General features: G+C 50.7%; 1 protein-coding gene and 1 long non-coding RNA gene across 5 annotated transcripts in view; one reads left to right on the top strand and one right to left on the bottom strand.

Annotated features, from left to right (window-relative positions):
- TACC1 (transforming acidic coiled-coil containing protein 1) overlaps positions 1-17,530 on the top strand; it is a 56,832-nt gene extending 39,302 nt beyond the window's left edge. For all 4 annotated transcript variants that reach the window (XM_044437507.1, XM_044437508.1, XM_044437504.1 and 1 more), the window contains 8 exons: positions 4,611-4,669; positions 5,753-5,893; positions 7,523-7,599; positions 8,935-8,978; positions 10,280-10,440; positions 11,322-11,428; positions 12,782-12,902; positions 13,886-17,530. In XM_044437507.1, coding sequence (XP_044293442.1) covers positions 4,611-4,669; positions 5,753-5,893; positions 7,523-7,599; positions 8,935-8,978; positions 10,280-10,440; positions 11,322-11,428; positions 12,782-12,902; positions 13,886-13,954 — 779 coding nt within the window. In that variant the 3' untranslated portion in view covers positions 13,955-17,530. The remainder of the gene's footprint in view (positions 1-4,610; positions 4,670-5,752; positions 5,894-7,522; positions 7,600-8,934; positions 8,979-10,279; positions 10,441-11,321; positions 11,429-12,781; positions 12,903-13,885) is intronic.
- Positions 17,531-20,859: 3,329 nt separating this feature from the next.
- Positions 20,860-24,915, bottom strand: LOC123027147. The gene is made up of 2 exons (XR_006415456.1): positions 24,786-24,915; positions 20,860-21,783 (listed from the first exon to the last, which is right to left on the bottom strand). It is a non-coding gene; the product is annotated as an uncharacterized LOC123027147 (long non-coding RNA).
- Between the last annotated feature and the right edge of the window lie 214 nt (positions 24,916-25,129).

Genomic DNA, 25,129 nt, shown 5'->3' with positions numbered 1-25,129 from the left:
GCCACGGGGTGGTGCACGTGGTTGGCACGAATTTCAGGACTGTGGCACCCAATCTGTGGCCTCCCTGCCTGGGACCACGGAGAGCATCCCAACCTGAACTTTGGGAGGGGGACTCTAAGTCCTGATGCCTCCCCCTTCTCCACGTCTCGTGGCCACAGTGGAACAAACCAGGGGCAAAAGGGCAGATCCGGTGGGGAAGGTGGGGAGAGCCCGGGGACGCAGAATCCCCTGCCCTCCCCAGCCCTGTCCTGCCCCCAGCCGCATGCCTGCCTTTGAGAGTGGCACAGAACTCTTCCAGTTGCTTTTTCCAACTGCATTCGGACAGCGAAGTCTATCCGTGCTAGGAAGGCTTGCTGGACTTAGCCCACTGGAGCTCCTAATCCAGTACTCCTGGATTCTCCATGCCCCTTCTCCCCTGGCCCTTGGTCCTTTGGCTTCCCAGCTCTTCCCCAGGGCCTCTCCAGGGTTTTGTTGCTGGCAGTCCGAGATTTCAGCTAAAACAGGGTGGTGTTTTCGGCATCTTGGTGCTGTCCCTTTTGCCTTTTGGCTCCCCACCACTGGAATGTGTCCTTCTCCAAAACAGAATTTGGCCCCTGGGCTGGAAGAAGCTGGATGCCTGATTCCATAATGCACGGATATGCCAGCAATGTACTTTTGGTGTATTTCAATTCTGAGCTTTGAGCAGGGGATAAAGCTCTGAAGGGTACCACCTGAAGCACCTCTGTCTGCCTGCTCTGGCATCCCAGTGCAGATCCCTCGCCTTTTTAATTTTCAGCCGATGCACTTGAACATAATTAAAATCCAGGCCCTAGAAACATCTAATCTGTGCTGGTGCTTGCCAGGTACAGGCTGCAAGATTTGCTTTGCTGAATGTCTGTAACCATTTATTAGTTTCGCAAGTCGTTTATCACAAAGCACTCGAAGGAGCTGTAAATGTCACTTTTGGGGGGAAGGAACAAAGCTCACAGCCCGGCTTATCCCTGCAGTTGACAGCAATGCAGGTGCGGGTTGGGTAGTTTACAGAAATGCACTGCAACAGGCTTGGATTTCCACAGCAGAAGCACCTCTTTTACTTCTGAGCCACCAGGGAGAATTTCACCCAGCCGTTGGAGGGAACTAATAAGAATGGATTAAATGCTGCATGCTGCCAGGCGTCTTGGTAGGTGGGAGAGAGAACAGCTCTTCTTCCCACCTTCCCCCATCAGGAATTGCAAAGGACCCGACAGTCTGAGCATCATGTGCAAGCAGCCGTTTTTAAGCTTGGCCCTCGTAGCTGAAAACCAAGCTACAGCGAGGCAGCTGAGGGCTTTAGGCGGCCTCTCCTTCCCAGAATTAAGACCGGCTCCTTTGCCTGATTTTCCTTCCTTGGCTTTTCAGTATGTTTCATCTACGACAATCTAAAACGCTGCTGAAAGGGCTGCATGGAGTCAGCGTGTGTGGCCCTTAACATTTGCAAGTTCAACACGAAGCCCATTACCTCTGCCAGCATCTCTGGGATGGTGACAGGGAACCTCAGGACTGGGGACCCAGTTCAGATCTCTTGAGGTCCCAGGCTGGCTTGCTAGTACTTGCTGAATTGTCCCATTTCCTTTTCCTTAAGCACAGATGCTGCGGAGCTTCCCTGTTTGTTTATTTAAATCTTTTCTATACCATTCTCTACCAAATAGGCTCAGGATGTTATTATAATAAAACCAAGTAAGCACAGCATCAAATTTGAACAATAAAATCCCAATTAAAACCACAATCTAAACCTTAAATTAATGGGAAAATAGAAAGGTTTTGGCCTGGCGGTGAAAAGAATAGTGTCAGCACCAAGCGACCTTCTCTGGGGAGTGTATTCCATAATCGGGGAGCCACCACCAAGAAGGCCCTTCTCCGGGTAGCCACCCTCCTAATCTCCTTCCAGGAGGGCTCTCCAGGTTTCCCTAGCGTTTACGCACTTCATTCTGAAAGTGGAAGTACCTTTCTGAAGGCCTACTTCCTGGCAGTAAGAACCTCAAGTTCCAGGTTGCTGGGATTTGGCTTTTCCCTTTGGCCTTGGGCCCAGCCATCCCTGGAATTTGTCCCCCAAGATTGATGAAGTTCCCAACTATTGTCTTACAGCTCAAACAGATACTGCATTCGTATCTAACAGCCACTCTTCCATTTTTATGATGGAATGGGCACGGGGCACTCCCACTCCCCAAATGCCACATGGCATTTCCTGGGTATGCCTGACCAGGTGGAGAATGGTTCCTGGAGAGCAGATATTGGCAGAGAATAAAGGATTCTGGGATGGCCCACAGCAGAGGCCAAGGGAACAGTGGGCCATTCCAAGGCCTGCTCCCCGTCCTTCGCCTGTGGCTGGACGCTGCATTTATTTGCTCAGCAGATAAGAATAGATGGCGATAACCCTCCTTCCGGCCGGCTTCTGCTCACGTGCATCACATTCTTGTCATTCTGAGGCAGGGAAACAGCTGCTCTTCGGGGCTGCGAGCTTTGTCCCGTTCCATGGGAGCACCGCCTCTGGAGACGGGGCCGAGTTCGCATCTGCTTTTTTCTGTAAAGAAGTCAAAAGAGCTGCATCGGTGCGTTAGGGAGGGAAAGCAGGTTATGCTCGATTGCAAAATGCGCAGGAAGTCTTGTTCAAGGTTGTCCCAGGCTGTTTGCTTGCCCAAGGCAAAGACGTGGTTTGACCTGCGTGGAGGTTCTGCTGTGGAGAATGAAGCAGGGGCTGAACCAGGCTGGTTTGCATAGGAAGAGGCTGAAGGAGGCTTCCATGCCCCCCCCCCCCGAGTGTGACATGTCTTCCGTCTTGCTCTCCCCCCTCCTTTGAGCGCATGGAGCCTTAGGACGATTTTACTCAGATGCAAGTGTAATTATTCCATACACTCAAGACTTAGACCTTGCTTTTCTTGCAAAGATCTCTGAGCAGTGGGCATAAGGTGTGCTGGGGAGATGGGCTTGGCTGAGTGAGTGAGATTCCTGGTTGTGCCGGGATTGGAATCCAGGATTCCCGGCCTCACCTTTCATTTTGGTCCACAGCACTTGTTCTTGTGTGGAGGCAGCCCCTAGGAAAACCCCAGTGGGTGACTTTCCAAATGCTCTCAGACTCAGATTCCTAGTAGCCCCAGCAGCAGGGGCAGTAGTGATGGGTGATGGAGCCCAGATGGAGTTTCTCCACCTTTGTTGTCTCCCACGGCCTTCTGAGACTTAACTCTGCGTGATCCATGTATTTCCACCTTGGCCACATGCGCGCTTCAGTTTATATTTTAGATGTATATCAGAGCCATGTAAAGGAAACCTGAGCCAAGACCCAAGTCTAGCCTTCCCCAACTTGGGGGCCTCCAGAGGTGTTGGACTGCAGCTCCCAGTATCCCCAGCCAGCAAACCAGGCTGGGGAAGTTTGCTTGAATTGAATCTTGGCTGCAGTCCCCAACAAATATAATCCATTGAATTTGGAAAGCCTGCTGAACCCCGAGATGCACAAGGTGAGCGCCAGGCCGGTGGCCTCCGGGACCCTGGCCCCGCTCTTGTTCTAGAGCAGGGGTGTCCAACCTTTTGGCTTCTCTGGGCCACATTGGAAGAAGAGGAATTGTCTTGGGCCACACGTCAAATGCACCAACACTAACGAAAACCGATGAACAAAAGAAAGGCCTGTGCATAATTTTTGTGATATCCGCCTCCACAGATAAGCAAAAAGCTCCTCACCTAATAATCCTAGGAGAGCATACGTTTATTTTACGTGACGTTGCGGCACAACATTGTCGTCTATGAATTTCACACTTGAGAACCACACTATTGAGTTACCCTCCCAAAAAGGCGAAAAAATCTCATAATGTTTTAAGCTTTTTGTGTTGGGCCACACCGCTTTAGAAGCTAGAGTTTTGGCAGTGCCGGTGACGGTCAAGGACCAGCCAAAGGGGGAGCTGGCACCACTGTATCAGCAGCTTCACTTCGCTGGAGGAGGAGGGGCTCCACGTGCGTCTCCGTGGCAAACGAGGACTGCTTCGCCCGCACAGGCTCGTTATTTGATGATGGCATGCATGGCTGAATCGGCTCTTCGGAGATGATTATTGTTGCTGCGTTACATTTCTATACTGCCCGTCGCCAAAGCTCTCTGGGCTGTTCACGACGTCTCAGGTCACCCATCCAAATTGCAACCAGGCCCGATCCTGCTTAGCTTCCAAGATTAGGAAGGATCAGGCACTCCAGGCTAAATTGCAGGGTCAGCACAAGCTGCCGCACCTCTGCCAGGGACCGGTTGTACATTCAGCCGTTTTCTGATCAGTTTCTGCTCACTGGGTGTTAAAGCTGATAAAAGATCGTGCCTGGGCTGTGTAAATGAGCTGGACTGGGGAGGTCGTAACTCACTGGAAGGGCACACCGTGCATGGAAGCTCACCCAGGTTCGGCCCCGGGCCTCTCCGGCTGAAAGAGTCCAGCGGCAGGAGCACTGCCGGTTCTCCTCTGGGTGGAAATCTGTGACTCCGTGACCCATTCGTGCCGGCACAACGGGGCCGGAGGGACAAGGGTCTGCCTTCCAGGCACTGCTGCTCTCCCTCCCTCCCGTCATTTCGCCACGGCTCCTGCTGTGCGAGCGTGTAAGCCGCTCCTGCTCCTCTGTCTTAGGTCTCGAGAAGGAGCCGCTCGGCAGCCTGACGGAGAGAAGTGACGCCAGCGATATCTTGGTGAGCGCACCTGCCAGTTCTGTCATCCATGGCAAACCGGAGGGGGGGGTCTTCACCAGAAGAGGGGCTTTTGCGCAGGTCGTGTGGTCTGGTTCCGGGTTCTTCGGGGTTTTGTACGACAGCAGTGCAACCCTGAACATGCCTCTGTTGCTGTGCCCAGAAAGTAATGAGAATGATATTTTTAAAATTCTTTTATTGAAAATTTTTACAGTCGAACATTGTCTCCTTCCAAGTATGCACCTTGTGAGTGTCCACAATGCTCCCACCGAATTTTCCGTTCTTAACATCCCTGGAAGTCTTCCAGTGGGATGGCGCTCCGAGCCTGCGTAGTGGCTCTCCGGACGTTATCCACATGGCCAAAGCGGTGTCCTTTCAAACCCTTCTCCATCTTTGGGAAGATGAAAAAGCCGCAAGGAGCCACGTCGGGGCTGGAGGGTGGACGGGGAAGCTCCGTGATGTGTTCTTCAGCCAAACCCTCTCCAGCAGCCGAGGCGCTGTGACTCGGTGCATTGTTGTGATGAAGGGTCCAAGTTGAGCCGATCCTTGTGTGGATGATAGTGCAGCTTCTCCTCATCATTTCCAAAGTTTCTGATGCATTTTTACTCAATTCCACAAAATTTTATCGCGTACCACTGCTCCAAACTCGCTTGCCCGTTTCTTAATACAAGACACTTGAACAGGGCGTCACAAAAGGGAATGTCTTGACTGTGGCAGGGCTGGAATGCGGCTGATCGGGGTTTGAACTTATATCGGGCACCCGACCCCAAGTGACCTTGGCCGGCTTCCCCCTTCACAGAGCCCTTCTCGAGCGTAAGGACTTCATTCTCATTACTTTCTGGATGCCCCTCGTAGGTAGCCGGCACAGTTCCTTTACCCAGATCAGGGAGCGCAGCCGGGTGTCCCAGTGAGGACTGTGCACCAGCTGCTTGCAGGGTTGACTCTCCCTTTTTCTCTGTTCTGCAGGTCTGAAATGTGATTTGTGTCATTTCAGCTGGGGCTTTTGTGCGGACACAGCTAGTTTGCACTCACCCAGTTGAAGAGGGAGAGCCGGGCTCTGTCTTGACTCCGTCATTCTTTCCCCAGGGCCATTCCGAACTGACTTCTGTGGACAAGCCCTCCGGAGTCGTCCCGGCCGGCACGAGAGGCAGTGCCGAAAGCCCTCTGGATGCCATTTGCCTCAGCGAATCCGACAAGACAGCGGTGCTGACTCTGATCAGAGAAGAGGTAACCTCCAGCCAGCGCTGGCCCGTTGGCCCAGTCAGGATGTCAGAAATATGATTATATTATTGTTATTACGACTGCTACTACATTTCTATGTGGCCCATTGCCGAAGCTCTCCAGGCAGTTCACAACATTTTAAGTCACTCATCCAGATTTCAGCCCGGCCTGACCCTGCTTAGCTTCCAGGACTGGGCAGCATCAGGCACTTCAGGCTATGAGGGTGGCTTGTTGTGCGCGGTTAGTGGTGCTGAGGGGATGAAATGCCCTTTTACTTCGTTATACCATGGTGGGCAAGGAGCCATCGCTGGGTGTTTTTGCAGCGTGTCAAGGTCTTGTGGGCTTTCCAGCCCAGAATCGCAAACTCTAAAACTGGGGGTGGGGTGTGAGTATTGAATTGATTTATGGCAATAAGAATTAAAGAGAAATTTTTTAAAATTAGTTTGGAAATGGTACTACACTCTGGTTAAATTGAGTTCTGTGAAGAATGAATATTCCAGTGAATGTTGAAGATGCGACCAGGAAGTGGGTACATATTTCCATATGTGGTGGTGGTACAAATATATAAATGAGTTTTGGGAAGTGGTTTTCAAAGAAATTAGTAAAATATTGAATTTAAACATTGAAGCAGACCCTCGACTAGCATTATTGCCGTTATTTAGAGAACAAGTGGGACAAAATATTGATGATGAATTTATTAACAACAGTAAGATTAATAATAGCAAGGAATTGGAAGATAAAAGGTGATTATCAAATTGATGACTGGCATAAAGTAGTTTGGAATATAGCTATTAATGATAAGTTAACTTGCAATATTAAGTGGGGAAAAGATGAGAAAAAATAATTATAAAAATATTTGGAGAAAATATTTATGGAATATGTCTTAATAAAAGGAAAGGAGTGTGAACCATCAGAAAAGTCAATGCAGTTCTGGAAGGGAATTGGGAGTATGAACAAATAGATGATCTTACATTAAATGACCTGGTTTGTCGGTCGTGGTGGAGGTAGCTCTGTTATTATTGTATTGTTTAAGTTTACTGTTTAATGGTGATGATGGTATTAATTGTATTGTCTATGTTTGTTCAATTAATACATTTTTAAAAAGAGAGAGTGTTGCACGGGGGACCTGGAAGATCCGGGTTCGAGTCCCCGCTCAGCCGTGACACTCACTGGGTGTCTTTGGGCCAGTCACTCACACTCAGCCTGGCCTACCTCTCAGGGCTGTTGTGAGGATAAACTGGAGTCTGTAAGCCACCTTGGCTCCTTCCCAAGGGGAAAAACGGTTAGGCTAGTAATGCAGCGTAGCAATAATGATGTTGATGCCGCATTAGGCACAGAAGAGTTGGAGAAAGGCTGGAATCTCCCTACCAAATCATCTTCCTGGCTGTAACAGCTCGAAGCAAAAATGTGTTTCTGGCCCTGCTTCGCCTCAGGCCTTACCCCTGCCTAGGACAGAGCCCACACACCTGCCGCTTCTCCGAAATTTGAATCCAGCCCTCGGGCTGGAAGTATTTCAACACTCCTGCCTTTCAAAGTGTTTCGACACTCCTGTGACGCATTTGTGTCCGGCCCCGCTGAATCCCAGCTTCGTGATTTGGGGAGCTAAAAGCTGCCGTGTGTTTCCATGCCTTCCAGATCATCTCAAAAGAGATCGAAGCCAATGAATGGAAGCGGAAGTACGAAGGAAGCCGGCAAGAGGTCTTGGAGATGAGGTACGCAGCCACCGCACGTGGCTGGAGCCCCTGGTTTCCTGGGAATGGACTCCCGGCTTCGGCTTCTCCGGGGAGCCGGAAGTCGCCGTTCCCCAAGTTGACACTTTCTGAGCCATGGATGCACGTATTCCTGCTGCGATGGGGACACGTTCTTTTCCCTTCCCACTCTCCCTGTCTCCGTCTCTTTCACTGGATGAGCGTGTTGGACGGGGGCTCTCTGACCCCCTCCTTTTTCTTCCGCTGGAGGAAGAGCAGAGCGGAACCGTGCATAAGACAGCATTCCAAACCTGGTGCCCTCTGGACCTGTCGGACTTCAACGCCTATCATTCCAGTGTGGTGTAGTGCTTAAGAGTGCAGGGCCGAGACTCTGGCCACCCATGTTCGAGTCCCCGCTCAGCCACGGAGGTCACCGGGTGACTTTGGGCCAGTCACAGACTCTCAGCCCAGCCTACCTCACAGGGTCGTCATTGCAGCAGCACCCTCTCACCCAAGTTCCCCAGGGACTGCTGCACATGGGCATCCTGCCTCTGGTCTCGGAACTAGCACAGGACCACCCAGACTAGTGCCACCGATGGTCTCCTCCTCTACGCATTTGTCCCATCCCCTTTTAAAGCCACCGAAATTGATGGCCGTCCCGACATCTTGTGGAAGTGAGTTCCACGGTTTAACTGTGTTCAACCTCCTTTTCCACTTCCTGATTCTCCCACAGTGAGCTTTATGGGATGCTGCTGCATTCTAGTATGGTAGGAAGGGGAGCAAAAATGTATCCTTGCCCACTTTCCCCTTGTTGGCTCACCATCGCTTCATTCACTCTCTTCTGCACCGTTTCCGGCTCTGCAGCATCCGCTCTGTGCGTGGCTTTCCCGAAGGGCTTGCAGCCTCGTTCTGTATAAGGGCGGTGCCATCTTGGGAGTTTTCTGCTCAGTGGCACCTCATGAATAAAATCCAGACTTGGGGTGTGGCTATGCTGCATAATTAACTATTAAATTCTGCAATTGCAGCACTTCACCTCCAAGGTGGCAATGTTTCTCTGCACATTTATTTAATGGGGTTCAAGGTGACTAACCATAAAAATACACATTCACGATACTGGCAGTTTTATCTTCAGTTGCTTCCCAAATTATGCTCAGAGTGGAACTTGCCCTTTTCACAGTAGCAGCAACCTGGGTTGACACTGTCATCAAGGTACCCCTGGGTGGTAGGAAAGGTGCCAGATACAAAAGCATAAAAGTGGCATTTGGGGGGGTCCAGTGAAGAACACACGCACCTCCGCACGCACAAAAGTGTCCTGACTGCAGTGTGTTTTTTCTCCCTTCTTTTGTCTTGGCTTGCTAGGAAGATCGTTGCTGAATATGAGAAGACGATCGCGCAGATGATAGGTGAGGCACAGCTGAGCGCTGAGTTTAAGGACGGGATTGCGGACGTCCCTCCCCTTCAAGGCAAAATTGTGTCATCTAGACCTTAACGTTCAGAAGACATAGATTGGCCACAGTTTGCTCTGCATGCGCTTTTTGCATGACAAAAGCGGACCAGAGAGAAACCAAGAGGTGGGCCTGCCCCAGGGCAGCGGCTGGAGAGGTTTTGCTCCTGCGATTCAGAAATTCTTTCAGGATACAAACCTGTGCATGCTGAGACCAGCTGGAGTTACAGGACTTTTTATGTCTTAGCATAGATGCAGGACTGCGCCCTTAAAGGTGCATTTTTATGAGTCATTCCAGCAGGGCAAGTGAGGCAAACTGCTTCTTTTCTAGCTTGTGGAGCGACAGACTGGGGCCTTTGCATGAACACGGATGTGGTTTGCAGGATGCCTCTGTGCACGTTCAGCAAGCATTTCAGCAAACCCTTCCTCATCCAAGGTGCAGCATGGGAGAAGCATTAGGTTTCCTGGGGAATTCTGCTTGCTTACTTTTTTTTTAAAGAGTGTGTTTCTAGTCCTTAGGATTGTGAAAGCGGGCAGTGCCTGCTGAAATCCCAGAAACCAGTTGCTGAAGATTTCCAGTCGTCAGGCACCAGTGCTCAGTACCCTGTTTAGTTCTTTGTGCCTCCCCATTGCTGGCAGAAATATTATAGGTTAGGCAAAATCATACAAGGCTTCAGAATGAATTGTGAATTGGGAGAAAGTAGCAATGTTACAGAATTGGCTTGCCTTGCAGATGTTTTCCTTGCGCAGTGCACATAACTATGCAAATGTTTTTATTGACTTATTATCAAATGCGCTGTCAGAGCTGCAGCAGAAAATACTGTCTCAGATTTGGCAAGCAGTTTCTCCCAGCCCAGTGGCCTCTACTGCTTGAGCATCTGGTGAGCCTTTCTAGGATTAAAGGACCTCGGCAGCAGGACTTCAGCATGTGGCTGGCGCTCCTCTCCTGAGCCCCACAAGCCTGGCCAGTGATCAGGAACGAAGGGAACTGTGGTCCAGCGAGACTTGGTGGGCCTCCCTTGGTTTAGGGCCGCTTTCCCCCCAAATGTTGGCTCCCTGCTGGGGAAAAGGAGTGACAGAGGGTGCTCATGGCTTGGAGCTAAACCTTCTGCAGAGCTCCGTGCTCCGGGAGTGATGCACAGCTTCTTCACCCTGGAATTTCGGATCTCGGCCTCAAAGCCCCGCACAGAGAAGCCTGAGCTTCAGCGTTCTCTGCTCTGGGAAAGGGCTAACGGCTCCCTTTCCCCTTTGGATTCACAGAGGACGAGCAGAGGACGAGCATGGCTTCCCAGAAGAGTCTGCAGCAGCTCACGATGGAGAAGGAGCAAGCGCTGTCCGACCTGAATTCGGTGGAGAGGTCCCTCTCGGACTTGTTCAGGAGATACGAGAACCTGAAAGGCGTCCTGGAAGGGTTCAAGAAGGTCTCTCGCCTGCTTTCCAAGGCCTTTCGGTCTTGTGTTTCCTTTGTGCGGGGTGAGGGGTGGGGGAAGGCCTCTCCCCACGTTTGGTCGGCAGCTCCCGGGCCTCTGCTGGCTGGCAGAAGCTGCATCCGGCGCCCTCTGCGGGCCGCGCCCTCTGTCCCCCAGCGGCCAGCCACCAGAGGCACCAAGTAAACCATCCTCCACTGCTGCCCAAGGCCATCCCCTGCTCCTTGAGTTGGGCATAGCTCAGTAGGAGGGAGCATCGCCTGGGCACAGAGAACGGGATGCAGCACCCAGTTCTCCCGTGATCTGCATCAAGGTCCTGGAACAGCAGCATTTCCCGGCGAGGGAAACTACTTCTGCTTCTTGGGCCCCCGCAGCTGGGGAGCTGGCATTTCTGGGCTTGGGGTCGGGCCTGCGAGCACGGAAGAGGTGCATTGTCCGTTGCTCACTGGCGGTGGCCTTGGAAAGGGACCGTGACGAGGGCTGATTTCGCCAGTGGCGAGTGCCAGGGGGCGCACAAACGGGACGTGGCGTGACGTGCCTTCCGTACTGTCTCAAAGCCTCCATCTTAATCAAGCAAATCGACCTTGATCGTGGGGCCACAGACACAGCAAATCCGTCTTAATTGGAAAAGGGCCCTTTCCTAAGTTTGTCCCGCATCCGTTTGGGAATCTTGTGTTGTTGTTTGTAGGGAGACCTTAGATTGTTTTCCCGTGCCAAGCTGAAACCAAAGACCTGCCGTTCAGTGTAACGGAGCAATCCTGCTCCATGATCTTGGAAGCTTTTCAGGAGCGCTTGGCTGGTATCCTTCTTGTAAAGCCCCCCGAGTTGAAACGATCGCGTCCTTTATTATTAAACGGGCACCTTCGGTCTCCTAGAATGAAGAAGCCCTGAAGAAGTGCGCTCAGGATTATCTCAATCGGGTCAAACAGGAGGAGCAGCGGTACCAGGCCTTGAAAATCCATGCGGAAGAGAAGCTGGACAAGTAAGACACCTCCGCGTTCAGCCAAGAGGAAGGGGCGGTGTTTGCACGAAGTCCTGGACCCTAGTTGAGTGTTATGTGTACAAACACTAAAAAGGTGCTCCCAGAGAAAGAATAAGCCGGGATTCCGTTTTGCTTTAGCAGATTCTTCGTTTGTCCTGATGGGCAAGCCGGGAATTAAAGTATAAGGTTACAGCTTGTTTGTGAGACAAGCCAGCAAAGCAACGCAGGGTTGACTGAGCTTAAGCAGGGGAAGAGACTTTGCCTTGCAGCACTTAGGCAGGTCCTGTGCCTCTTTGGGCAGACGGTGTGTGCAGGATTGTGCCTAAAGGCATGCCAAGCCAGTTAGCCGGCTGAGCCACGCTGGGGAAGGCAAGCCCCGTTTCTGTCTGACTTGCATAGGGTTGCTCCCCAAGCGACTTTTCCCTCAAGAGGTTTGTGGGACTAAGATGACCACTAGGGAGGATGGCTGTGTGCCAAGGGATTGTGGCCTCTCATGAAGAAAATCCAGAATCTGGGGTTGTAGTGAAGTCCACCATCGAAATGCTTTGCCCTCAAGGTGGCACTTGCTTTTTCTGCTTGCTTATATAATTTCTCTTCCGTCTTGCTGCCAGAATTGGGCCGCAGGCTGGCTGACGGTAATAAAATACAGATTAACCAAGAACACCGATTAAGTGCTTTCTCCTGTGCTGCTCACAAACTCTGGAGTGCTCCTTCTTCAGAGTTGAGGCTGGTCCCCACCCTCTGCATTCAGGAATGGCGAGGCGTCCAAAATTACCTTTCCCATTAATACTGCATTTTAATGTTCTTACTCGCTAAGCTGTGGACCTTTTCTCAGCCACCTTGTTTGATCTAGGAAGGTGGCATAGAAATACATTAAACACACACAAAATTGTATTGGACAAGGACAACTCCATTAAGTGCATGATCCAGTAGGAATACCACTCTTTAGATGGAAGACTCTGCCAGAAAGTGCAGCAGAGGGTAGGTTGGGGGGTATTTGACTCCATCCTGGGGCCTCTGGATGCCCTCCCAGGAACCATAGGATCGCCCTGTTCAAGCCAGTGCAAAACACAACAATGAAAGAAATATTAAGCAACCAACCAGTTTAAAATTCCCTTTCACTGGTATGCCCAAGGCGAAGGGGTTGCATGATTGTGGCTAACGCTAGATGCCCGAGTCTTTAGGCAGCTTTTGCCATCCCAGTACCCTGGGCCCTGTTGTCTGAGAATGATGGGAACTGTGATCCAACACATTTGGAGAGCGTCAGCTTGGAGAAAGCAGCTCTAGGGGTGCTTAGGAGCACGATCTTTCAACGTATGTCTGTTCCCAACCATCTCTTCTGCTCCGACGCAGAGCCAACGAAGAAATTGCTCAGGTCCGTATGAAGGCCAAAGCCGAGAGCGCTGCTCTCCACGCCGGGCTCCGAAAAGAACAAATGAAGGTCGACTCACTAGAAAGAGCTCTCCAGCAAAAGGTAACGGGCCATTCCTGGCCACCCCTCCACTTCCTGTTGGGCAAAATGGCGACTTGCCGCAGTCCAAGCGGCAGTTGTACTGGGCACGCCTGTCCTAGGAAGGAGACGGGATGGGCTGGTGACGTTCAGGACTGACAGCCATGTCCCACGTGGGACCGCGATCACGTCGCGTGCGCGTTTGTAGCCCAGCCTTCTCCGTGACGCAGCTGGCCTTTCAGATGCAGCCGAGGATTTTGGCATGCGGGCACCTGCAAAGATGACGCCTCCCATTTTGGGATGATACGGTCCCCCTTTTTGGTGCTTGCATCAGCTCTGAAAGGTCTCCGTTCTGGCTGGCCGAGCCAGGGATCTTCTTTGGTGGAATAGTGAAGGTAGGGTATGCCTACTGCTTCCCTAGTGAAACTTGCCTGTTAGAATCACCGGGCAAAATCGCAGAACTACCACCTCATTTTAGGTCCTGCTGTTCCTGCAATTCGGACTGCAGATCAAAGATCTTCTGATCTTGCTGTGTTTAGAGTTTTTGAATTGTGGCTTGAGTTACTGTGTTTTCACATACTGTATCGTGCTTGAATTGTCCTGTATTTTTAATTGAATATCCACTTCTTTGGGGTCTCTGGGAACTTAAAAGCTCTATATAAATAAACTTGAAAGATAATTTTAGTAACAATAATACGCATTATTCCAAAGAGTGCTCCTGAATCTAATCTGGTTAAGTTCTGAACCGCCAAGAGCCTGTTGTACGTTGAGACTATAGAAAGGATCTTGCACCCAAGATCTGCATATTGGAACGATCCAAATGCCATTCTGTGCATTTTTAGAGAGAAGGCCTACAACTCCCAGCATCCTGGAGCCATCCATGCTGACTGGGGAACATTGGAAGTTGTAGGACATATTTCTGTCCAAACATATGTAGGATTGCAACCTACGAGACCCCAGTACCCCATCGGATCTTGCATATTCCGTTTGTTTTTAACACTTTTTAGAACCAGGAAATTGAAGAGCTGACTAAGATCTGTGATGAACTGATTGCCAAGCTAGGAAAGACCGACTGACCCCTCCTCACTGTCCGGAGCACCCTGCGCTTGGCCGCTTCCTGTCGTCTGTCCGCGTCTTCACGCAAGCACCTTGCCTTACGTTCCAGGACACCATGTTCCCCTTGCAGCAGAGAGAGGAGCACAGCCTGACTTCACAAGCCCGACCTCGCCAGATGGGTGATGCCATTCTGCTTGCTGGAATGCACGGCGGAGAGCCGTCCCGCTCCCGCAGCACGGAGCACCTCGGGAAGACACGGTGCTTTGGTGGCAGGGGCGGGCCAGCAAGAGAGGTGCCGCTTTACCTGAGCAGGCCCTTCCCGTCCTCACCTGCAGCCGGTACGTGAGGAACGCAGGCTGGATGGAATCCGAAGGCACAAGAAACAAAGCTGGTGCAAACGCAGGTGTTTTGTGGGACGGGCTGATGCCCAGGGTGGTTTCCCAGGGGTGGAGCACACACAGAATCTAGATCAGGGTTTCGGGGTCCTGGGAGAATTGGGTCTTTGTGAGCTGTGATGTAGATAGCAGTCTTTTCGCACTTGGAGGTGTCACAGTTTTATTGGGTCATGAGTGTTGATGGAACAGAAAGTCTGCGTCAGTAAATCATTAAGTGCACAATCCAGTGCTAGTTTAGACAAAAACGGTCTCCATCTCAGCCTTTTTTCTGTCTCAGTTTGCATAGGATTGTGCACTTAGTGGCTGAATGATTTATGATGGGGCGCACTTTGGGTTCACAAAACTCGCGACATAAATGTTCGCCTTTTGGGGCCCACCAGGCCCTTTCTGTCCGCGGTTGCAGACGAATGCATCTCCCTTGCTGGAATTTGTGTCTCACTGAGTGCACTTTAATGCCACGGCATGAGCACAGGCTCCCCCCCGAGAGCACAAATTGCTCAGTGTGCACCTGGAATTCCAGGATAATGCAGCCCGACCCATTATCCTTGGAAACTGGCCCAAGGAGGTGGAGTCAACACTCTAGGTGCATAGTTCCCCCTTCCTAATGTACCTTCCTGCTCCGAGTTCCCAGAGAATAATCCCATACCTGTAACCTATTCTAAAGAAATCCTCCACCTTGTGGCAACTTAAATTGATGTCTGATTTACCTGGGAATTAGATGCACCAGCTGCTAAGTGAAGTTGCCCACCCACAAAATGACCTCAGACGGATTCTTGCCTTCCAGTGTTCAGCAGAAAACCCCTGTGCATTTTCCCCTTTGCTTGGCCCACAGAGGAATCCTTGAAGCACTTTGTTCGCTGCAGCCAGGGGAAATCCCACAAGAGGTGCCCGTGTTTTAACCCTACACAGACAGAGAGAAACAGATGCTCCCAGGCCGCGCACCGTCTTGCCTCGTTCCTTGCGGAGCGATTCCTCTCGTGCTCTTCTGTCTGTGCCACCTTTAGAGTCAGGATTCCTGAGAACCTCACTCAATTTTTGTTTAATGTCGAAACTACTGTCTAGCTTCATGGGGTCAGGAAAAGGGGCCGCCAAGGCTTTGTGTGTGCCCCCATCTCAACAGCGCAAACTCTTGCTTCTGAAACGAGAGAGCCAGTCGTTCCAGAGCAGGGACTGGCTTTGCCTGCCCCCTGGAAATCTCCCGCCTCCCCTGATGCGACCCCCTCTGTGGCGCTCTGCCTTCCCACGCTTCTCGCTCTGCTGCTCGCTGCTCTTTGCCCACACACGGCGTTGGCGCGGCAGCCCCGGCACTCTCGGGCCCCCTGCCAGGTCAGGAAACAGCGGGTCACACAGCACGGCTCTTCGCCAGCAATCTTGCACAGACCTCGTGCCCACCTGGAAGTGGGCTGGCAGCAAACCGCACGCCGTGTGGGAGGCCCTCCCGTCTCCAACATGCTCCTGGCGAATTCCTACAGGTGCAGGAGCCCAGGTGTGCCGCTCCCTTTGATGATACGCCGGGGCAGGCGCAGCCTAGGAATGTGGTGGTGCCGGGCCCAGGAGGCCCCACTGACATCTGGTTCCAGGTTCTGGTCATTGGCAATGAGCAGGACCTGTGAGAAGGAAGCGGCTTGATGCCACGCTCTGCTGTCCTTGCGTGCGAACAGCCCCCGCCTCCTGCTGCAACAGGCCCGCAGGTGAGATGCGATGCCCCAGCAGGTTATCTGTTTGGCCCTCTGACCCCAGCGAGGGCGGAAGCAGAGAAATGCGAGGTGCGGCCACGAGGCCCTTCCCTGCTCTCCTCTTCCAGAGTTCTGTGGTTTGATACCATCTCACGGTGATCCACTGGGTGTTCGGTAGTTGCACTTTTGTCTGTGGTGTGTGTGTGTGGGTGGGTGGGTGGGTGTGCAGGCGCGCATGTGCAGACACACACGGTGCCAAATGCTTCTCTTGTCTCGTGTGCCTCTCAAGCATGCCACTGAAATGTGGGCAAAGAAGATTCCTAAGGAATGACATTATTAACTATAATATGGTTATTCTAGTTTGTGCCAATATTTAAAGATGTATAATGGTTCTCGTTCGGTGCAGTGGATGGTGCGTGTGTGATTTCAGTCTGTGGAACTGTGGTCTCTGTGGCAGAAGGGGAACATTTGCTCCCCAGGTTGCTGGTTCTTTTCTTGCAATCTCATCTTTGCAGCTTCCGCCGGTCTGTTTGCGGGAGGATTTGAGATGAACACCCTCCTGGGGGCAGGAGGTCAAGCTGGAGAGACTGCACAAGCAGCAGCCCAAACGCTCAGCTCCAGGCCTGAGTCGAGGGCCACGGGACTCCCTCGTTTCAGGACCGTCGCGCAAGCTCCTTGACCTCGCGTTGCCCCATGCTGTGCCGTGCCCCGTTTCCGCCTCCCCCAGGACCGGAAGTGGTAGTTGCACTGCTTAATTTCTGGAGGTTGCTAATCCGTGTAACAGAATGGCCCCTGCCTTACAATCCTGCTAAGGTGAACCGAGCACGGTCTGTGCCTCAAACTCCAAACCTGGGGCAGGGAAGAGGTTCTGGTATCTTCTGGCGGCTATGCTACCATTTTGCAGAGGGCATTTCTGGAAAGCAGCGTACCCATTACTGGGAAGGATGCGGGTAAACCGAGGCTGTGCAAGGTCCGGGGCACTTACGGGGTCAGTGTGTAATCAGTGCCGTGACATTGCGGCCCAGAGGAAATACCCAAACTAGCGGGATTAATGCTTGCTAAAATAACTGAGTAGATTCAGTTTCCTCCCACCCCAAAAAGAGGGATGGACTAGCTCGCCTCTGGCTCCCAGCATGCCTTTCTCTCTCTGCAAGGAGATCTAATCAGCCCCTTTGCACAAGAGCCCACCTGCACAGACCCAGGTGTTGCTGTCTGCCCGTGTACAATTGCTGAGAGCTCTCGTGTATGACCAACAAACACCCCTTGAAACATTATCATTAACCTGACTGTTAATTTGGTTCCCCTGCACCTCCTGGCAAAGAAAGAGGCCCTCTGGAGAGGGTAGCTTTGGGCAGTGGCTCTAAGTAACTTGTCACCTTCACACATAGCTATGTATGATAATTTCCCTTTTCTATGTCAGGTAAATATTTGTAAGAGTTATACTCACACAAATGAGATTATAATAATGATTACTAATATATTTTTTCCATGTTCCATTGCCCAAATAAAAACAATGTGTTTCCAACTTGAGTGTGAGTCTTCTTTTAGGGCTTTTTCTACCCCCCTCCCTCTGTAGCCCTTTCCTAAAATTTAGCAGACAGTTGGGATTTGCTGGCCAACTACTGTTTCAGGATTTTGCTGGAGTGGAATTGCAAGCCCGAATTTTAAAAATGTTTTGCTGGTGAGGATTTGGTGGGCTCTGGGGGACTCCACTGGCTTTAGGTTTGAGGGGGAAATACTCTCACAATGCTCGGTCCCCAATCCAGTGCAAAATAATAGCTACTGAGCCAGAAGCAAAATATCAGAGGGGCAGGTTAAGTCCCTGCAAGCCAGCCAGAGTATTTCTTCTAACTTTCTTTTGCATTTGAGGTAAAGATGCTCGGTTTGGTGCTGGCAGCCACGGCAAAAGAACAAGCACAAATAGAATTGGCACTCTCAGGGATTCTTGTAAGAACTTGGACCAAAAGAAAAATTCTTCATTAAACGAAATCTCTTAAGAGGCAGGAGTGGACAGTGCTCTCTTGATGTACGTCCGGCATGCATCCACATACCCCCAAATCTCTGTAATCTCAAAGTCAATAATAATCCATACCTTGCTATGATCAGTGTCGAGTGGAGTGTTCGAGTATTCAGTCTTCTGGAGACTGAAACCCGCTGCCTCCTTAACAGAAGAGGAACAGAGCACGGGAGCTGAACTGTGCCTTGAACTGGTGTGTTGCGCAACATGAGAATGGCAGGTCTGACTCTGCGTTGCCTTGTAGAGTCTGAGCTGCTTGCCTTGCGGGGTGAGCCCTGATTATGAACTGGGAATGGAACCTGGATTATGATTTCTACCTTCCCGCAGTCGGGTTGATGGAGATTTCCAAATCTTTAGAGAAGCTGGCAGAACAGCTGCTTGAGGGGTGAACCTATGGAGAAATGCAGAGACATGATGCTCATAATGTCTGACTAGCAACACTTTTTGCCTTGATTTTGAAAACACCTCGAGTTTATGTGCATCTCGATCTTGCCTCCTGTCCTCTCCTTGCACAAAACGAAAGTGAACATGGAAGAACAAAAGCAAAGGACTGGGAGGCCAGTTTAAACCTTTCAACTGGTTGAAGTCAGCTCTGTGGAAAGCAGGTTTTGGTTGCTTCCCCTGGAAACCTAAAGGCGGAGGTTGAAACGTTAAAGGGTTGTGTCTCACCCCACGACTGGGCAAGCTGCGCATAAGGCTTCACCTGCCAAAACGATGCATTCCTGGGACAAGATCGTGTTGTGCCAAAAATGACACAAGCAGAAGCCATAATGAGCGGCGGTTTCTCTATCCAAACATCTTGGTTGTTTAATAACGTTGTTTAGAAATGTTCTAAATAAATAAAAACATTTGTGGCCGTTTAGCCCTGGGCCACGTCTAAATGCCCCTTGGGATATCGCTCGCCTCCTTTCCTTTATCTCATCAGCAAAGCTCATTCCCCATGCAGCTCTTTGGGGGGGGGGGGGGGGATGCAGTCCAGTAAAGCGTTTCTCTAGCCACTTGAGGGCTCTGTTTCACTGTGAAAGCAGGGGGAGTCAAGGAGGCTGAGAAGGCAGGTCTGCATATAACAAGAATTTCCCATTTTGCTTGTGAGTTTGTGAACCCTGCTCTCCGCATTCTTTTCTTGGTCTCTCAGTTCACTGTCAGTATCAGTTCTGGCCCTGTGGATGGTTGCCAATTTTTTTTTCCAGTTCACTCTCCTGTGCTACTAAAAACATGCATCCACTTTTATTTTTGTTTTGTTTTTAAACAGCAATAATATGAGGATGCTAGGCTGGGAAGTGAAGGAACAATGTACTGATATTCACAGAGAACAGATATAGGTATAATCAACTTGACGAGCATTTGGGGAATGCGCCTATGTCTTTCTCGACATGTTTTGTGTACATCAGTAGGGGATAATTTATTATTATAGAATGCAGAAATTGCTCCACAATGATAAATACTGGAGTGGTATGCTAGAAAAGAGAACTGATAAAAGCAGAAGCATCAATAAAACTGGCTAGAATGTGTTAATAAGCCAGGAAACACTCTTCTGAAAAGAGAAGCCTTCAGCTGGTGCCAAAATCAAACTGATGTAGGGTCATGTCTGATCTTGGCTCAGAGGACAGTCTGTAAGGTGAGAGTCCCCTGCTGAAGGCTCTGCTCCTACTGGATTCCAGTCAAGTCTTGGACCCCTGGGGACACTTTAGTGTCTCTTCAGAAGACAGCCATCAGGAAGCATGATAACAAGGCATATCCTTAAATATTCTAGTCCCAAGTTGCTAGACTAGGACCCAGGCCTTAGACCCAGCCTAACAGCCCCATTTAGATAGTGCACATCTCCAAGGTGTGAAAAGTGTTGCCTTTTGATTTTTCCAGATCAAACTTGTGCTGAAGTCACAGGAGAAAGCCATTCTAATAGAAGGGTCCGTCAGCAGCCCTGGCACCAGCCGGATGGAGAATGGCTGCCTGCTCAGCCCCCCCAAGAGGCCTACATGAAAAGATGTGCAGAAAATGCATGGCTCAAAACGCATTGCCATTTTCTTGGAATGGAGCCAAAGAGGACTTGCAATGTGCCAGTTTTCCAGCCCTGCAAAATTGCTCCTACCACAGAAACCACAAAAAGGCGTGCATAGATGTGCAAAAATGCATTGCTCAAAATGCATGAATAGCCACAACCCTCAAATTTTCAGAGCCCCTTTTTTGCTATGGTTACTGTTGGTTCAACAGCTCTGTAGCCCACAGAGCTCAATCAGAACTGTTCAAAACTAACGCCGTTTTGGATAGAGAAGCAAGTGACATTCGCCTTGGCTTCTATAAATAGCTGGGCAAACGTGTGATCTCTTCCCCTCCGACTCTGTCGCAGAAAAGTGTTCCAGATCTAGACCTCAAGGCAGTCACATGATTTGCCAAAGACGCCCAGGCCTGGTTGCCGCCTGCCGCTTCTTCTTTTTGAAACATCGCAGCTACTTGTGGGGTGCAGCAGAAGGGGGCGATTTTTGAGAAAACGTGCACACGGGTTCCTTTCCTGTGCTGACAGAATGGGGAAATGGAAATTCAGCAGGGCTGAGCTGATAGCAGGATATTACATCTTCCTTAAACCACAGCAGCTTCTGCACAGAACCCTGCAAACGGTGAAGACAAGAAAATGTGTGGGGCTCAGGAATGCAGCGGAACTGGTTAGAAATGTTCTTCCCAGGGCTGCAAGCGGAAGGGTGCCAGTCTGAATGCACCCTATATGACTTAATTTGACTACAAAGAACTATTCTGTGGTCCTTCCACTAATGGCACTAAGGTGGCCTCCCTCCCCATTTTAACCTTACTTTATCAAGAGTGATTGGCCCAAGCTCACCCAATAAGCTTCATCGTGTATTTATTTTCTGCATCACCTCGCTGCCCAAACAGGGCTCCAAAGCTGATCTCTACTTAACATTTTTACATAGTTGCAGGTTTTAAAAACAAAGTTACAGTAGCAATAATATTTTGTGCCATTCCAGAAAAGCTGCAGGTATCCAGCATCAAAGAACTTGAACACTGGGATGTATCAGACCAATGTCTTATCCTTTCAAAACTTGAATTTTCCTGCTTTAGTGTAGTGCAAAGGGATTCTCTATTTCACTGTAATTTTGAACCACATCCCTGGATATTTAGTTTCCCATTGCTGATTACGATAGTTTTCTGTTGAAGACTTTCACGTGGGCATTTGAATCTGCTTAGGGGATGATCCGATGGTCCCTAGAAAGCATGTGGGGAAGCCACTGGATAATTGTTATCCCCAGATATAAGGTCAGGGACTAGGGCAAGAGCATTTCGGGCTGCCTCTCTGAACTTGCAAACTCAGCCTTGGAGAGCGCTTCACTGGTGTATTCTGGGAAGGAGACTGGAAAGAGCAGGAGACGAGCTATTCTCTCTTCCTCTCCACACCGGATGCTTCCAGGCCTCCATACCCATCAAGGGCAAAACTGATAGGACCGAGTGCTTCAAAGTGTTCTTTTCATCGCACAGTCTTCTTAACCCCAAAGATGTGCAACGTAACCAAATCCACACCAACTGAGTCGGATAGTAGTTTCGGGATGGGCGAATCTGTTAGTTGTGCCACATTCACGTTCTGTACACCTCAAATTCCTTCTCTTCTGAATCTGAAAACGGTGCATATATCAGCACATCCTTGGCAAAACGAAATTCTCAACACCTGCAGCAACTTGGTGTGAGAGGCACAGCTGTTCTCAGCATGGAGAAGGGATGAAGTGTCACTTGCCGGGCAGCTTTTCAAGATAGGCCTGTCAGAAAAGAAGAGGTGGCAACTCTCTTGAAGGGATTCAAAGCAGACTTCTAAAAGAAAAGCACTCTGACCTCTGTCTGTGGATGAATACATCAGCCCATGGCTTCTCCCCCATCCAGTATTTTTAAATCTCAAGTTCTTTTTGTCCCCAGGTTGGAAAACTCTGCCGATTTGGGCAATTTCTTTTCAAAAGCAAACTGAAACTAAATGTTCACCATAGGTTTCAAAGCGGGAACCTCACTCTTCAGCAAAGATCTGGGCCTATTCATCCAATAGTTCCTGGAAAAACATGGGCTCAGTCATTCTGGCATATTTTTTCCATAAACTTATGGGGGGTTTAAAAGCTCTTTTTTTAAAAAGTGGGGGCTGCATATCACACAGGCATCAGAGTAAACAATCCTTCTGCAAAATACAGGACAGATAGTAACTCTAGCAGTGAATAGCCCAGAGCCGCCTGTGTCAGCTCAGAAGTTAAGGCAAGCAGAGTCTGAAGCTACTTCCTGTGCTGAGGGTCAAGAAGCACTGCGCAGCCATCCGGGTTCTTGGGAGGGGGTGCAAGGGGGCTCCAGCTCCGGGCGCAGGAGGGCGAGCCACCTCGGCAGACCCCCCCCCCCCCGGTCAGTCGACCTTCTCGGCACCACCGTCCCCAGTACCTCCTGCTCCTCTTCCGCATCCCTCCCTGCCCCAAGCGCCCCCCCCATGTGGGTGCTGCACAGCCAGGCCCCCCGGGAAGGCAGAAAGGCTGCCGGGGCTCCCACCCCCTTCCTGCCTTCACTTGACTTCTGCACCACCCGCCTGCCAAAGCAGCCTGAACCAGCTTCAAAGCCCCCCTCAAAAAGTTCTAGCATTCCACGAAGAGGAAGGCAACTGATGATACAATTATTAGTACACTGCATTCCCACTGGGTATCGGACGGGGTAAAAATACTCAAATAAATAAATAAAATAAAATAAATTCTACTTAGTGCACTTCATTTCTCCAGGTTCCTCCCTGCAGAGAAGTGATGGGGGAGACAGCGAGGAGAAGGGCCTTCTCAGGAACAGCCCCTTCCACTGGACTCGTCATCAGGCACCAGCTGAAGACATTTCTATTTCGAGTAGTTCTGATTGGTATATTGCTGCCGCCACCATGTTAAATATTCAGTGGCAAGATGATATTTCTGTTTATTAGTTATTATTTTTAAATGACTGTTTCGTTTTATGGATAATTCAATTGTTTAATTTTGAATTACTTTTGATTGGTTTTTAACTTTTTAATTCTTTTATTGTTTCATTATTTTATCATTTAAATTGTACTGTTTTATTGTTGTTTTCTTCTTGTCCAGGTAAGCCACCTGCACCTTCCCATCTCCTGCATCCTGGTCACCACTTCACCACACTGGTTCCTGTGTCTGAAAGCTCCCAGAGCAGTGAAGAGGCCCCAGGTCAAGCCTTGCCATGAAAATGAACACTTAATCTCTCAGCCTCAATGCTGCTGTTTATGCAGTGGGGAATTTGTGGCCCTCCAACAGTTTTGCCTACACCTCCCATCAGCCCACATGACCAGCTATACTGGACCAGCTATACTGGCTATACAGTACATTGGCCTATATGTAGGCCAAACATCTGGCCACAAAGTTGCTTGCCACTCTGCTTTTCTATCTAACTTCCAGGATTTGGAGAACATCTGTGAATCTGTTTGGACACAGAAAGCATAATAGAAATGGTAAGTACGTGAAGCTCAATGTGTCCATGTTGGCGACATGCAGGTATGTGAGGGGCTGTCACACGGAGGTGGGCAGACACCTGTTCTCCCCTGCAGAGGAAGGCAGAATGCGCTGCAACAGGGCAAAGGTCAGGGAACCCAGGTTCCATTTGGATGCCAGGAAGCACTTCCTGACAGTCAGGACCCCGAGAGTGTGGAATGGGCTTCCACGGGAGGTGGTTGAGGCCCCATCGATGCGGGTGTTCAAGGACAGGCTGGACATGCGCATGATGGGCATGTCGTGAGCGGAGCTGCCTGGAGCCAGGGGTCAGACTAGATGGCCTGGGAGGACCCTTCTGACTCGCTCTGCTTCTGTTTCTATGTGATGCCGGAGTTGGAGATGGGTAAGGAGGTCCAGCTTTAAATTCTCAGCTATGAAGCAGGCTTGGGGGCCTTGGCTCATAACTTTTGCAGTGGAAGAGGGAATGATCTGTACCATCCTGAGCTCCCTGGAGATAAGGCGAGGCAGAAATGTCATAAGTTAGAGTACTGCAATGCAGTCTGTATGGTGCTACTCTTGAAGGTTGTTCAGGAGCTGAAGTTTGTACAAAAACTGTGGCAGTCAGAGAAATGATGAGAAGGTCCAAACTTAGAGGGCCAATTCTGGCACACTTGCACTGGCTGCCTACACACTTCTGAGCCCGATTCAGGACCTACAAATCTTACGGGACCTGAGCCAGGGATACTCTTCCGGCCTCAGTCTGCCAAGACATTCGAGGCCTTCCTCTGGCTGGCAGCTCTGAGGAAGGCTGGGAAAGTAGCAAACAGGTGGAAGGGCCTTTTTAGTGGTGGCCTTCCCAACGGTGGCATGATCTCCCCACTGAAGCCTGCCCGGTGCCAACCCTTTGATGCCAGGTCTGTGCTGAGGCACTTAAAACGATCCAAGGCTGTTGAATGGCTTGCTAGCCCCAGGCGATATGCCCATGTCTTCTGTTCTGGAAACGTGCCTGGAGTCCTCTTGTGCCCTCTGTTGAGAGCCACGCAGAGCGCTTGGCTATGGGGCAGTGTGATTATACCTGTTAATAAGAAAGGAATGCACCCCTTCTACTCCGCAGGCAGAATTGTTACCGGATTAATTCCCAGGCTGCTGCAAGTTGTCCCACACTTTCACGCCCCCCAGGTGGCTGCGCGCGCGGCGCCTGCGCGTCTCCCGTCACTTGGCGCCCGAGCCGCGCACCTGTTGGCGGGGGGCGCACGGGAGGTCTCAGCCCACCCCCCGCGCTTCCCAGCCACTGCAGGCAGAAGTTTCAGTCCCACCTGCTGCGTGTTTGTTCAGGCGTCCGGGTTTAACGCAGCGGGTGGGGGAACTTGCTTCCAAAGACGTGTGCAGTCATCGCAGCCTTCATGTCTACCGGCCTGCCTTTGAAGGGGGCTGTTCAAAACGGCAGTGATACTGCTTTTCCCAAGGCCAGCGGTCTTACTAGGGTGTCCTTGGCACTGCTGACATTCGATTGCTGATGCTGCTGCCGTTCGTAACGATGCCAGGACCCCTGCTCGGCGCCCGCGCCGCGGCCGCCCGGCGTCCTGCGCTCGCGTGGCGAGCCCTGCGCGCCTCGCCCGCCTGTGCGCGCCGGCGCCCGCGCTCGCAGGCAGGCCGGCCG

This window comes from Varanus komodoensis, unplaced genomic scaffold (assembly GCF_004798865.1).
Source record: "Varanus komodoensis strain SLA01 unplaced genomic scaffold, ASM479886v1 scaffold30, whole genome shotgun sequence".
NCBI classification, from domain to species: domain Eukaryota; kingdom Metazoa; phylum Chordata; class Lepidosauria; order Squamata; family Varanidae; genus Varanus; species Varanus komodoensis.
This window is presented reverse-complemented; position numbering and strand designations above follow the sequence as displayed.